The sequence below is a fragment of the Plecotus auritus genome (assembly GCF_963455305.1).
Source record: "Plecotus auritus genome assembly, chromosome: 6".
Taxonomy (NCBI): Eukaryota; Metazoa; Chordata; class Mammalia; order Chiroptera; family Vespertilionidae; genus Plecotus; species Plecotus auritus.
In genome coordinates, this window is record NC_137773.1 from 151439458 (window position 1) to 151454733 (window position 15276).

At 34.4% G+C, this 15276-nt stretch overlaps 1 protein-coding gene across 4 annotated transcripts in view; it reads right to left on the bottom strand.

The window, feature by feature from the left end:
• Window positions 1–15276, bottom strand: part of DNAJC13 (DnaJ heat shock protein family (Hsp40) member C13) — a 112639-nt gene that overhangs the window by 38074 nt on the left and 59289 nt on the right. For all 4 annotated transcript variants that reach the window (XR_013960780.1, XM_080671760.1, XM_080671759.1 and 1 more), the window contains 10 exons: window positions 14716–14875; window positions 13472–13534; window positions 12059–12160; window positions 10223–10327; window positions 9260–9462; window positions 8107–8191; window positions 5859–6013; window positions 5090–5135; window positions 2208–2362; window positions 636–837 (listed from right to left, as the gene is read on the bottom strand). Coding sequence is in view for 3 of the 4 variants with exons in the window: in XM_080671760.1 (XP_080527886.1) it covers window positions 636–837; window positions 2208–2362; window positions 5090–5135; window positions 5859–6013; window positions 8107–8191; window positions 9260–9462; window positions 10223–10327; window positions 12059–12160; window positions 13472–13534; window positions 14716–14875 (1276 nt within the window). In the remaining variant the exon portion in view is untranslated. The remainder of the gene's footprint in view (window positions 1–635; window positions 838–2207; window positions 2363–5089; window positions 5136–5858; window positions 6014–8106; window positions 8192–9259; window positions 9463–10222; window positions 10328–12058; window positions 12161–13471; window positions 13535–14715; window positions 14876–15276) is intronic.

Here is a 15276-nt window from a genome sequence, read left to right on the forward strand (position 1 = left end):
ATAATGGTATACCCTCTGCCACAATAATAATCCAACAAGGTAGCCAGGCCTACTTTATTCCAGGCTTTAGGCAGATATCCAAGGGCTCACACTGGAGGGGTCCCAGGGCACTGTGGACAGGTAGGCAGCAGATACTACTATACAAATAAGTATGTCACACATACTGCCTCAGATGTGTGCCAGGAATTGTGCTGTTTCTTATGTAAATTCTCACATACTCTCCTAACTACCACATGAGATAGTTGCTATTATAAGTATTAGTACTACTACTGCCTAAGGCCAAACTGAGACTCAGTCCAACACCAGCTTACTCCGACATCTGTTTAATCAATCTGCTCTAGAGACAAGCTTCCACCAAGCTAGTAAAGTAACAATCGTGGAATATACATGAAATTAAGTTTGTTTCATTTCTGTCACAGAAGGTCAAGATTATAAAGATCCTAATACTCCCTCAAAAAAAATCTTTCAGTTTGGTGTGTACCCAAATATACTGAACTACCCTTCACATGGTGCTTAGAATAAGCAAATACTTCAGGAAGCCATTAACCTTCTAGCACTGACAGAAGAAATAACCAGAAATGATTAGAGGCTATTTTTAATACTTTAAGACGGCACAAATTAATCTGCTAACTTACTGGGTCTTTAATTGGCCAATCTGGAAATCGGAGTGTATCACAAAGTTGTTTGAGGTAATAAATATTACAAAATAGTTCATTTTCTAGTTGTGGATAGTTGATAACTGGGATGGGACAATATTGATAAAGTGCTCTAGTGTTACTCTGAAGACGAGGTGTGAAATCAGCAAGATGGGCAGCGATCTTCTCTATCATGAGACGCCTACAATCATAAAAACATCCAAGCATTACAAAAGGATTATTTGATTTTAAAGAAAAGGTTAAGATAGATAACCATGCAAAATAATTACATGGATCTTCTTTAGAGTAACTCATTTGTTTAGAATACCCTGAGAATGTTACTCAGGGCATTTTAAACTTATGTAAAAACTTTCAATGGATATAAACTTATTCATAATACCTAACTACAAAGAAGACCATAGAAAGAAAGGCTGATATTACCAGTCCTTCCTATTACAAGTCATTGCTACTGAAAAATCAGTCATGAGATGGTCAAATGGTAAGAAATCTGCATGCAGCACATGGGCATAGCCAGGGAACTCAATTAGCTATCATCCTAAAGAAGCTCACTGCTTGGTATTTACTTTAGTCAATTTAACCAATCTGGGATCTGGCCCTCAGCTAAGCAGGAATTTGATTTGATTAGTACTCTGAGAGTTACATCTTTTAGATGGGTGGGGAAGGCATAACAATAAATTTCAGAAGAAAAATATTACATAAAAAACTGTGTTGTAAACTTCTTTATATTCCTATGTATTTTTTCCTAAAGAAAAATATGATGATCATACAGAATATATTCAAATTGGTGGCTAGCACATGCCAAGCCTATAGGTCAACCTATAGGAGGATACAAATGATAACGAGCAGGTGGCATTGTGAGTGTGAAGTCAGCCAAAGGAGAGTGAAGGACTGACTCAGAAGGCCAACTGGCGTCCAGCTGAGAGGACTGAGGGGTTCTCCACAGAGGTGGCCCTGACACTGGAACACTCAAGTGCCAAGTCGTTCCTGTACACTGACATCTGCTTCTGGGCTTCTCCTTTTTCTACGTTTCCATCAGCTTTTCCTATGGTATTCCCCTCCCAACAAGGAGATTCGTTAGGAACCCTAATCTCCAGATTAAGGTCAAAATGTTCTGGCTATGGAACCCTCATTCTAAAATTAATTTAGAGTCTCTCTAATATGATTCATTTTATATGGGCATAATTTTTAATTAGTGGAGTACAGTTCTACTTCCAAATACCCAAGAACTGTGTTTTGATTTTATCTCCACATATTCCATAAATATATATTAGTTCACTGCCTAAAATTGTACCAGTTCTACAAACTGACTTAAGAAGCACCAATGATAACAGGGTCTACACCTTTATACAAAGCTCTATTAAGGTCACAGTAATTTTGTCAAATCATGTCAAAAACTGAAAAAAACTTATGGCCTTGTCACTTGATTTGACACCAATGACTGCTGTAGCTTCAGATTATGCCACTAGTAAAAGCAGGTCTTTTCTTAAGAGTCAAATCAGACGGCAAGGGGCAAAGATTCAGAGTATAAAATACAATCAACTGAGTACTTACCTCATTTCACTGCTCCAGATTGCTTCTGGTGTGTCAAATTCACCAAGAAAAATCTCAGAAAACTTTTCAGACTCATAATTTTCTAAGTAACAAACCATTGCTTCTGGTAGGATGTGCCCAAGTATACTTCTTTGAAAAATATCTTGTCCTTTTGACTTAAAACAAAACAAAATGTAGTCAGAAAGAGTAAAGCTATCTTTCAATTTTTTTGGCGAACATTTAAGAAAAGAAAACTAGAAAAAATTGCTTTTGTGCTTTGCAAATTTAAATAGAAACATGGCAAAATGTGAAGTGAAATGTTTCTTTCTGGTTTAAAGTGGCTTGACAAGAGCTCCAAGGTGAACTAACACCTCCAGCCCCTGCAGCAGTCTTAACCTCCTCAGGTGCTAGGGCTGCCAACTGGCCTTTGACCATGAAAAATAGTGATGGACAACACAGAAAGATGTAAAAGGGATTAACATCAGTTATTCTGTTACATCGTGGACTGCAGTTCCCACCTGTACCTGCTTGTTTTCAAAAACAAGTAAAATTAGTAAATCCAGCCCTAACCGGAGCGTCGGCCTGCAGACTGAAGGGTCCCAGGTTCGATTCTGGTCAAGGGCATGTACCTTGGTTGCGGGCACATCCCCAGTAGGGGGTGTGCAGGAGGCAGCTGATTGATGTTTCTCTCATCGATGTTTCTAACTCTCTATCCCTCTCCCTTCCTCTCTGTAAAAAGCCAATAAAATATATTTTTTTAAAATTAGTAAATCCACAAAATCAAGATCTTAAAGCAGGGATAGGGAATATCGGGCCCTCGAGCCATATAAGGCCCACAAAATCATTTGGTCTGGCCCTGCCAAGGCATTAGGGGTGAGTTAATTAAATGTTCGACCGAATATAAATGTAGCAGGCTAATTTTTAAGTTGATAATTCTATATAGCCTACAAGTGATGTTACAAATATCCAAATGGCCCTTGGCAGAAAAAAACGTTCCCACCCCTGTCTAAATGAGTCTGTTGGCATGAAGGGTGGCTAGGACTTAGATGAAGAATTCCTATTCAAAGTAAGTATAATTAACTATATTAAAAACTCCATATTCTCTGGCTGGCCAAATGGAGTCACGGTAATGATCACACTTAATCATACTAAATTTTTAAACTCATTTTTCTGCCTGATGGAAATAAAATCCTAAAGACAGTAAGAACTTCTCTTATTTCCTTCTAGGCAAACTGAGGACATTTCATTTCTTTAGGATTTGGCAACGGCCCAGGGAAAAAACCCAGACATGGTTGTATCACTTAGTGCAAAGAAAAATTAGATTATGAATATTTTTAGGCCTTTTGCTAATAAAAACCATAAATTTACTATCTGTTAAACTTTTGGCTGAATAATTGCTTGTTCTGTTCTTTACAATACTATTATTTAGTAATTCCTGTATCCAGAGTTCTGCTATAAAAAACAACAACACTATTTTGTTGTAATTTTTCTAAATATTGTTAGATGAAATGACATATATAGTTTCTCATATAAAATTTGAAAGTAAGATTACATATGGATAACTGCACCACAAAAAGAAAAAAAAATATATGCCCAAAATGCCTAAGGCTACATTAAGGTAATGTCATTAGAGGCAATTTTTGAAAACCTTTTTATATTTTCATTTTCCATTTGTATAAAGCTGTGAAAATGACACTGGCATGGGCATCACTTTAATATTATCAGAGAGACAGACTATTTCGTAGGGCTTCACTGGCTACTCTATAAAACATGCAGTTTGGTCTAGAGCAGCCTTGGGCAAACTACGGCCCGCGGGCCGGATCCGGCTGTTCTATCCGGTTCTCTTGCTCTCCCCTCCGCTCCTTTACTTTGAATTTATATTAGTTCACACAAACACTCCATCCATGCTTTTGTTCCGGCCCTCCGGTCCAGTTTAAGAACCCATTGTGGCCCTCGATTCAAAAAGTTTGCCCACCCCTGGTCTAGAGTCAAAGTGGTCTAACATTCTTTGGTTAGTCTCCTAAACAAATGATCTGGTTTTGGTTTATTCTTCTGCTCTTAAGAAAATCTAAAAACCAATGCTCCATGAAAAAAGCCTAACGAAATTTGAAACACACTTCAGTTTTGGCTTGACAATAAATATCTCTGCAAATGTATATTTAAAGTTTCAGGTTGTGCCAAAACCGGTTTGGCTCAGTGGATAGAGCGTTGGCCTGCAGACTCAAGGGTCCCAGGTTCGATTCCGGTCAAGGGCATGTACCTTGGTTGCGGGCACATCCCCAGTAGGGGGCGTGCAAGAGGCAGCTGATCGATGTTTCTCTCTCATCGATGTTTCTAACTCTCTATCCCTCCTCTCCCTTCCACTCTGTAAAAAATCAATAAAATATATTAAAAAAAAAAAATAATAAAAAAATAAAGTTTCAGGTTGAATAAGCCATCTTTTTCTGGATTCCTACTTTCCCTCCTCAATAAAATGGCAAGAAAAGTGCCTAAAAAATTAAGTAGCTTTAAAAAAGAAATCACCATCGTGGAATCTGAACAAAATGAAAGTTTAAGTCATACTGAATGTTAATTGATTATATGGGACTCTGGTATATAATGAACTATTTCTGAAAATTAATCCAAATTTTACACAAAGGGAACAAATTACATTCACAGTGGTGTCACATTATAATCCACATCTTCAATTTCCAATATTAAATCTAATGGGCAACATTTATTTTCATTAAAAAATATTAGCTTAGAATGTGTGCGATGTACCATAAGGGACTGTAAAAACGTACTAAAACAACACCTGCCCTCAAGTGCTCCTAATCTAGTAAACATACATAGCTCAGGAAGCTTTGTTGCCAACACATCTTACCCAGTGTGAAACATGCATGTAGAGGATTCATCTGTCTTACCTCCTCTGACTTGAAAGCCTGTTTGGCATGCGTGTACTTCAAAAATCTAGGGGAAAAGATTATTTATCAGACCCAGGAACTGATTTAGATTTAGTAACCTTAGTTTTTTAAAGATGAGGTCTTTCTATATAAGTAAAAGCCATAAAAGGTAACTTGTAAATCCAGATCGCCAAAATGTTTATTGTCTCATTAACAAAGAACTTAAGTGAACAGAAAGGTTTTTAAACTACAATCATATTAAGGTTAGATATAATGTGAAAAATTATCCAATTTTTGAAATTATTTATTTTTACTGTATTTATTGAGAGGGAGAAGGAGAGGGAAACATCGACCCATTTTTCCACCCATTCATGCATCCACTGGTGGCTTCCTGAATGTGCTCTGACTGGAGATCGAACCAGCAACCTTGAACCTTGGCACATCAGGACAATACTCTAATCAACTGAGGTACTCACCAATAGTACAAAGTATCCAAATTTAAGAAAAAAACAAAATATAAAATTGCATGCACAATAGGAATATGGTTACACTAAATATGTATATTAAAATACTAGGTGATAAAATTCTTATGTTAGATGTGATAAAAGTGGTAAGTGGTGTAATACTGAGTAACTTTCCCCTATTCTTCTAATTTCTAAATTTTCAGACATATAAACTACTTTTATAATGAAAAATTTAATGAAAGCAATGACGTACACAACACACACACAAATCAATCCATGTACAATTCAAACAATAATTTTAAATAGATTATCATTGGAGTTCTTACCGAGCTACAGGAAGCACATTGGAACCTGTATACATCATGATAAAGAAAAATACTCCACTAAGATAAAGACGAGGTAACTGTGGGTTATCTTGCATGATATGGTATAACAAAATAGCAACCTTCTCAACAAGGATAGGGTCAAAGGTCAGCAGTAGCTAAAAAAGAAATAAAATGTTTTTGTTATTGGGTTGTAAAAAATCTGCAATATCATCATTCATTTTAGGTTTATGTATTTCTTATACTGAGGTTATCGTTTCTTATATGCAGTAAGTTACAAAATAAAAATCCATGGGATTCAGTAAGCTTGTCTATCAAATATTACTAGCAAAAAAAAAATAAACTTAAAACAAGAGTGAGTACTAGCTCAGATTAGGAGGTCAAAGTTTTAGATTCAGATATGAGATTCTAAAAAGATTTGAAGATGATATACTTTACAATAATTAATGCAGAGATATAAAATATTAGAATTGATCAAAATTTATTCAGAAAAAGTCCAAACATGCCTGAAGCTGTTTTGTCACCATTATAGGTAAAATTGTTTCTTGTGCAGGAATCTTGTGACAAAGAAAAAAAAAAAAAAGCAGCAATCCTTTGGGTTATTTTCAGTTGAGTGGATGTGAAGTATCCCCCAAAGAAGACTTAAGAACTCAAGGAGCAGAGAACACCATCAGTAAAACAGCAGTAAACAACAGATCTACACATGCAGGTAGAGGACAAGAGAGTAACCAAATATCAGTAGTTATTTCTACTACTAGAAAGTACCAAAAGATGTGGTCTCTAGAAATCTGAGCTGGCAATACTGGCATCTGAGATCACAGTAATGAATCTCGGGGGGGAAAAAAAAAGTCATAAAACATTGCTAGAATAAATACTTGATAAAAAAATTTAGTAAGTTTTAGCTTAATAAAAGTGGCATGTCAATTTTCTATAAACAATTACTTCCAAAGAATCCCCAATTTGATGTCAAATGTTACTAGTAAAAAAAATAAATTTAAAACAAAAGTACTAGCTCAGATTAGGAGGTCAAAGTTTTATATTCAGATATGAGACTAAATAGCTATATGTATTTAATAATTTAAATTTCTCTGTGTTCAAAAAGGTGTTTAGTACTATGGCATATTTTTTTCATGGAAAAATCGAGATACAGTAACACAGGATTTGACAACACTTTTAACAAAATGTGGGAATTAGCAGGCAAAATCCTAAATATTTGAAATTGTGACTATACCAGAAGACTTGGACATTTACTGGTATCTTAGAGGTATCTAAGACCAGTCTAAAAATTCTGAAGCTATATCCAATGGTAAAACTGGTGATTGCTCTTAAAATCAAATGAAGTACAAAAATCTGTACCAACCAATATAGATAATGTTCCTGAAAACTACTACTGCCTAACTGTGCTTAGCAAGATTCAGGTCTTCCAGAACATAGAAAATTAAAGAAAAACAAAACAGCTTCTCAAAAATATTTTTTTAACTAAGTATTTAAAAAAAATATAGGAGGCATATATTGTTAAAAGGAACTACTTTTAGAATTAAAATTCTTTTAAATAACTTTAATTATTTAGATATTACTAAAGATGTTTGGTTAATTAAAATAGATCTTTCCCCTACAAAGTTTCATATTACGCTGACCAAATCTGTTTAAATTTGTTTAGTCATCCTTTCTGGGCCTGAAATTCAACAGCATTTGCATTACTTCTTGCCTTTCAGTTTCACAGGTATTGGAAAAACAAGTGGGAGAGTTAGATTTTCAAGTATGTTCCTTCACCTACATGCAAAGAGGGTCCAGAATAGAAAACAAAAGCCTCTCCCACCAGCTCAAACATACAGCAGCACAGTCCTCTTGGCTGGGGGTGGGGAGGTAGTGGAATATAAGGAACAGTAAATGCAGTGCACTTTCACTTAAGCATCTGAACAGAAATGTCCACAACAGAAAAGCCCACAGCAAATCAGAGTACATCACCTTTAAGTTATTACAATGGTGTGATTTTAAGAATGGATAATAACTAAAACCTTTTGAGAATAATTCTGGAGTCTTCCCATATTTACATTCTTGGATACACAATCTTCCACAGTCTATTCAGAACATCAACTCAATTAGCAGAAGTAAATGTAATTCAGGGTTCAGGCTTTTTGAAAATTAAATAGACTACAAAGAAACAATGACTGGGGCTCCTAGTAAAATTAAATAAGGAAAATGATTCTTAAAATAGTATTCCTAATTTGGTAACATAAGAGTAACTCACCTGAATAATATGGGGAAGGCAAGCATTGTCTGAGAGCAGTCTTTTCACTCTGGGTAAAGGCCGAATGATGGCATTATCTTGATCTCTAGAAAATATTTTCTAAGGTCAACTTTTAATATTTTCATTAAAATTTATATGATCAGAGCATATGACATTCTACTAGGCATGAAGCATATTACCTTACTTTTTTTGTTAATGAAGACTAAGCTCTCATACAGCTGGGAACATGATTAGGTATTTTGGTTTAAATCTATTTGGCTGCTTAATATGACTTCATTTCCTTCCATAAGATTTCCTTGAAAAACAGTACCCTAGAAGAGCCAGAGACTCTTATTTATTATTTAATTGATTAAACTTGGTGTTGTCCAACACTGTCAGTGGAGATTCCCCCCCAAAAGGGCATATCAAACTAAGTCACATAAATTTAAACAATTTTCTACTCTTAATGTTTTCCAAGTACAGCCTTAATTCAATGCTACATTATTCTAATGACTACGTCACTTTAAGTCTGATCTGAATTTTAAAGAGAACTAAAACATTAAAGCCTCAAGTGTTATAAAATTGACAGTTCCTCAGTAATTTCCATCATAAATATCTGTAGCATAATAAAATAAATTGATATACATGCAAATATTTTATAAAGATTAAAATGTCTCATTGAAGGGTCATAATTATGATTATCACTGGATAACAAAGTCTCACCTTCACTCGTCAGGTGGGGCAAGATGTGAGCCTAGACTCATGTTCCTATACCAGGAGTGGCTAACCTGACAGGTGAGGAGCTGGCATCTGCCACTGTCTACAGACTGCAGTGTGCTTATTTCAATAGTTTATACCTGATTCATATGAATGGCAACTGTTACCATTGCTAGAATGCAGCTAGTAAGCCTCAATGTAGTATCATTATTTGTAGTCTTTCAGAGAAAGATGTTTTTAGCTACTTTACCAATATAATTTACAAATTATTTCCTTATATCTTTTTCCCAAAAAGCTCCAAAATTCAAAGCAGGATTCCCCCAACGCCACAAATGGAATACCGTTGCTTTAAATCACCAAAGTACGCCCATGCCATTACAGAGAAAGCATCCTTACAAATGGGGAGAAGATGATTAAGAGTCCCTGGTAACCATGGAAATGTTCAATTACATTTTACCTGCTTGGAAAATATCCACACATTGTGATCAACATGTTCAATATAAGGGTAGCAAGGTCAGTTTCATTTAGCACAGCCTGTCCACTGGCTAACAGACACCACTTAAGCTGAGGGATTGCCTGTAGTGGTCGCCATCCATCCATGCCTTGAGCCCAGCATCTGGTCTTTGCATTTAACATTCCTTTGGTCCACAGTTCTTGCATCTAAATGAAAGCAAGGCATCATTATTACAAATAGAGCAAAACGAAAGGGTTTGCTAATGCTTTCTATTTTTATGGTAAACACATACTAAACTATGAAATATACAAGTTCACTATTAAAGAATAACAACAAACTTTTGTTGACAGGCCTTTAGGAACCCAAATTTGGCTACTAATAAGAAAATCATCATTTAGCTGGTCAACCAGTGAGTATAAAGAAACACTGGAAAAACTAAAACAGTATGCAGAATGTAAAATGACCAAATTATGCAAACAAAAAGCTTGGTGTTCTATAAAACTTTTTGGCTAAATTCTGAGTCTGTGAGGCTAAGGATGGGAGGGCAGGATCAAACATCAGCAGATGTTAAGGAAGAAATTGCCTTTGGACTGTACAGGCAGTTTTTAATAAATTTCAGACTGCATATTAAAACTTCCTATTCATACAATAAAAAAGATTTGTAGTTTGTAATAATTATCAAGATAACTACTGTTATATAAAATTCATTAAAAGTCTGAGTGCTTCTTCCATTAACAACTGCTTTTAAACACTAAGATTTGAAGACATCATTGTGTGTGTGTGTGTGTTTCTCTAGAAATGCAAACCATCTAATCCTTCACGTGGAAATGGAAAGGCAGAACCCTTGGAGCTGATGACACTAATTCAAATTATAGTGTTAAAATATTCCAATATCTCTATGTGTGCTAAGCACAGGGAAATAAGAAGGGCTAAGACTTTCATGAAAAATTTCTCTGAGATACATACCTCATGAAATCCATATGGGCCACTCCTTTCTTTGTCTGCGCTGCCGTAGTACCATTCCTTTTCACTCTCTCTTTTCATATCTGGAGCAGCTTCAATTACATTGCTCTAAGTTTTAAAATAATTTAGTTATTTTTTTAAGACCAAAATTTAAGGGGGCAGTTGTCATAAAAAGTTACGTAGTACTAATTTCTTGGGTTTTATTCCGTTAAAAATTCACCTACATTTTTAAGAGACCTTATTTTGAGAGGTAAGGGTTAAATGCCTAGCCCAGTGGTCGGCAAACTGCGGCTCGCGAGCCACATGCCGCTCTTTGGCGCCTTGAGTGTGGCTTTTCAACAAAATACCACGGCCTGGGCGAGTCTATTTTGAAGAAGTGGCGTTAGAAGAAGTTTAAGTTTAAAAAATTTGGCTCTCAAAAGAAATTTCAATCGTTGTACTGTTGATATTTGGCTCTGTTGACTAATGAGTTTGCCGACCACTGGCCTAGACTAATAGTAAAAAAGTGACTTGCTTTCTAAGAAGCATTAGAAGTAAATGGGTTCTACATTCACTTGAAAATCTAAGCTAAATTCAAAGATATCTACATTCCTGATGGTTCTTTATAAATTCCCTGGGCACTAAAATTTTAGTAGCAAAGAACACTGCAAATAGCTATAAAAATAAGCATATACCATTAACCTTAAACCTTGATGCTCAAAATACTAAAGTTCTTCTTTTGAAGGAAAAACTCATTCCAACTAAAAGTTTCAATAAGCATCTGATCCAAGAATTAAAATGATGACAGGAAAGTTTTAGTTGTTTTAAACACTTAGTTTCAATCTATTACCACCACTACAGGTCATTGTTATATACTTTTATTTATCTATGTTTATAAAAATCTAAAATAGAATTTTACGTAATTAGTGTATTTTATTAAAACATGGTTTTTAAATACTCTCATAACTATTAGCTTTCAGTTGCTCATATTGAGAAGGATAACAAAGTGGTCAAGAGCATAGACTTCTGGGTTCTAACTTAGGCTCTGTCCCTTATTCACTGACCTTGGGCAATATACCTAACCTCCCTGTTCCTTCGTTTCCTCATCTGTAAAATGGGAGAGTTGTTGGGGATTTAAAGAGTTAACATATTATGTGTACCAGAATAGTACCTGGTACTCTGTCATGCTATACAAGCATCACGATTACTATTATTCATACCTGATTAAATGCCATCATCTATTCAAATAGCACTTCTGTCTACACTCTAGCCAAAATTTAAAATGATACATTCCGCTGCACTAAGACAAAGCATAAACTAAAACAAAACATAACACAGAAAGGAAAGAAAGAAGGGAAGAAGAGAGGGAGGGAGAAAAGGAGGAAGTAATGTCCAATGAGCTAAGCACAGATCCCTTCTGTAAGTTAGGTATCAGAAGAGGCCTTTCAGCAGAGACGGGCAGCTCTGTCCTCTTATTGGCTGGTTTCAAGAAGGTCCCCAGATTCAACGTATATTCTCCATGGCTGTCAATGCTAAAAGTTCTAGTTACATAAATGGTGAACACAGTTTAAATCCTAAAGGTTGCATTGCCTCAAAATGAGACACATTAGCATTGTAGGTACTTTAAAAGACAAATAGACATTGAAAAAATAAAAATGAATCATCACTGTCCATTTTGGATTGTACTTACAGTTGTTTTCCCGTTTTTGTGTGACTTAATCTCCCATGTATTAGTACTAATTGGAGCAATATACTTGTAGCCATATATATTGACATATTTTCAGATTTTTAAGATTCTTTTGATCCTAAAAGTATATTCCACGGATGTAAAACTTGTAAAATACAGATAAGCATACATACTTGCAGTGGTACCGTTGCTCGGCTTACATGGAGATGTGCCAGGGTAAGTAAGTCCACAAGGATTCTAATTCCATTTGAATCCATGAGATCCTTAACATTTTTCTAGGAGACAAAAACATTTTTACATAGTCTAAAACCTTTCTCTTCAATATGTACTACTACCTAAAAGGCACCCAAGGAAGAGAATATTTGGAATCTGGAAAACTTAACATACAAGTGATATTAATTGATATTTCCAGAATTTTGTGTTCAAAGGAACATGAATTATGACAAAAATAAAAAGGCTAAAGCTATATTACAAATATATCACATAAAATATTTTACTTAAACTATATTCTGAGCAAACAAAACAAAATAAAAATAAGCAAACAAATGAAAGGCTGGCAGGAATAACACCCACATAAACTCTGGTCCTACAATTATCCTGCATTTTACCAGGCCTTTTTGTTAATAAACAAATTATTCTATAATCAGAAATAAAATCTGGCATATTAAAAAACCTTTTACTGTTCCAGTATATTTCTGTAAATGTAAGATGAAACTGGTAATTTCTTAGAAGTTAAGAAGAGATTATAATTAAAATTAAAATTTCTTAGCCCTAGCCGGTTTGGCTCGGTGGATAGAGCGTCGGCCTGCAGACTGAAGGGTCCCAGGTTTGATTCCGGTCAAAGGCATATACCTTGGTTGTGGGCACATCCCCAGTAGGGGGTGTGCAAGAGGCAGCTGATCGATGTTTCTCTCTCATCGATGTTTCTAACTCTCTATCCCTCTCCCTTCCTCTCTGTAAAAAAATCAATAAAATATATTTTTTAAAAATTTCTTAGGACTTACTAATTACACTTCATTTTAAAGCATTTGCATTATTTACTAAAAGACTAAAACTAAGCAAGTTAATATTAGCATAAAAATTTAATTTAAAAAAACCTCAAATTTTACTTCAACATCATGCAGTTGTGAATGTTATATTACAACTAAAAATTCCTGTTAGAAACCAGCACAAACCTATTTAAATGTCTTAAAAATAAACTATGAAGAGCTAAAGTAACTCTTCATGTCTTCAAATTACTTGAAAATGTATATTGATAAATCAAAATATATACTGATAAATTAAAAAGTTTCCACTTTCTGTATTTACTTTACTTCAAATCTAATCCTAAAGAAAAATCTGCTAGCAATTTCACCCCTCATTATTCTTCACTAAAAATTTTATTATCATTAATTTAATCAGTATCTATGTTAGGGTAGGATGTACAGAGAATATTTGACAGAAACTTTTCCCTCTAGAAGCTGAGAGTACACAAAACTTTCTGATCTAAAAAAATTACCATGTCTGGATAATTAACTTAAACTGTAGTAATTTATCTTTTTGTTACACACTCATGTGACTTTAACATTTATGCAGAAATACTGTACCTTATTAAGGATTAATTTGTTAAGGAAGAGGATCAATCTATCGCGTTCAAGTTTATCTGTGCACTATTGAAATAAATGAGAATTTAATCAGAAGTGAACAGAAACACAAGTTAGATGTTACCATCACTGGACAACATCAACCAGCAACCAGTAAGAAATAATGTCATCTTTTAAACATTAAGAAAATCAAAGACTATCAATTATTACAATTCCTCCAATGTTTTACATTCTCTGCAATTTTATATAACTTCTCTAATCTCCCTAGATAGGCGGATATTTTAAAAGTCATAAGAATATATGTAAAAATTAAAATAAGTGAATTAGCTCAAATAATACCTTGAATTAAGTAAAAATTTCAAATAATTGAATAATGATGTGTCACATAAATCACATCATGATAAATACAAACAAGAAGGAAAATGTATATGCCTAAAATAGAAATGCTATGCCACAAATACTCAGATTCAACTAGAGTAACTGAATTAGAATTTGGTGTAACAGCAAACAATAAGGATTTTCAGCTGGTTATATTATTTCCCAGGTATGTTTTGTGACCTTACTCAGAATCAGGTTCTAATCTATAGCTGAGGCAATTATAACAAGCATTGATAGACATTTGCAAAATTGGTGAAATGGTTCTAAACCAGTTCTCTAAAATTTAAATTGTTAAGTATAGGAAGAATGTAAACACAAATGAAAAAAACGAAGTATACACACTGACGTAGGTGACACTCAAATTTGAGCTGCGCCATGGATGACCTGATTAATTTGTTCTTTCCTCCTACCATGCTCAAGTGTTAAATGACAAACTTTCTAAAATAAAAAGGTGCTAACTCGTTTCCATTTTATTGATTATCACTATAGTGCTGAAAAGATTTACTAGCTCCACACTTTAAAATTTAGTATGCTAGCATCATTTAAGATTTTTCCAAAATGGAAAACCAAAATTACATCAAACTCTTTTACACACCTGTCCAGCTCATCCATATTTAAAGATTGACAAAGAGGTTGCTTAAGTCGTTCAAAAGCAGCAAATGAAAAAAATAAACAAGTACTAACCCATTAGTCATTTTCCTACTCATCTATAAATAAGTATAATGTAAATTACAAAAAGAAAAAAAGAAACCTCATGCAGAAAGTTATGGTAGCAAGGCGATCAAATAGAATTTAAATGTAATTTTGAAAATCTAAACATGTACTACAATGACACTACCAAATAGCAGTTTCCTTAAATGAGATCTTACCCTCTCTAACATTCCAATGATATATCGTGTATCTGTAAAAGGTCCTATTTCTTCATGACATCTGCCATAAACAATAGCAAGGGCTTGTAAACATAGACACTTCATGTTTACTTTTGGGGTGAGCAGGAAACGATGATAGAGCTCATTGAAAAATTCATACCTAGATTAAAAAAAAGTTTACAATACCATTAGCCATGGAACAGTAAAAACATATACACAGTATGTTTTAAGATCACCAGTGGATGCCTGAAACTACATAGTAACAAACCCTATATATTCTTTTTTTTTCCAATACATACAAACCTCTGATAAAGTTTAATTTATAAATCAGGCACAGTAAGAGATTAACAATTACTACTAATAAAACAAAACAATATAGTGTATAGTATAACTAAGTTATATGAACATGGTCTCTCTCAAAATATCTGTTAATGGAGGTGGTTACTAAGTGACTATTGAGCAGAGAGCAAATACAATCTATAATAATAAAAGTGTAATATGCAAATCGACCGAACAACTGAACAGCAGAATGATCGTCCGGAGGACCACACTATGACACAC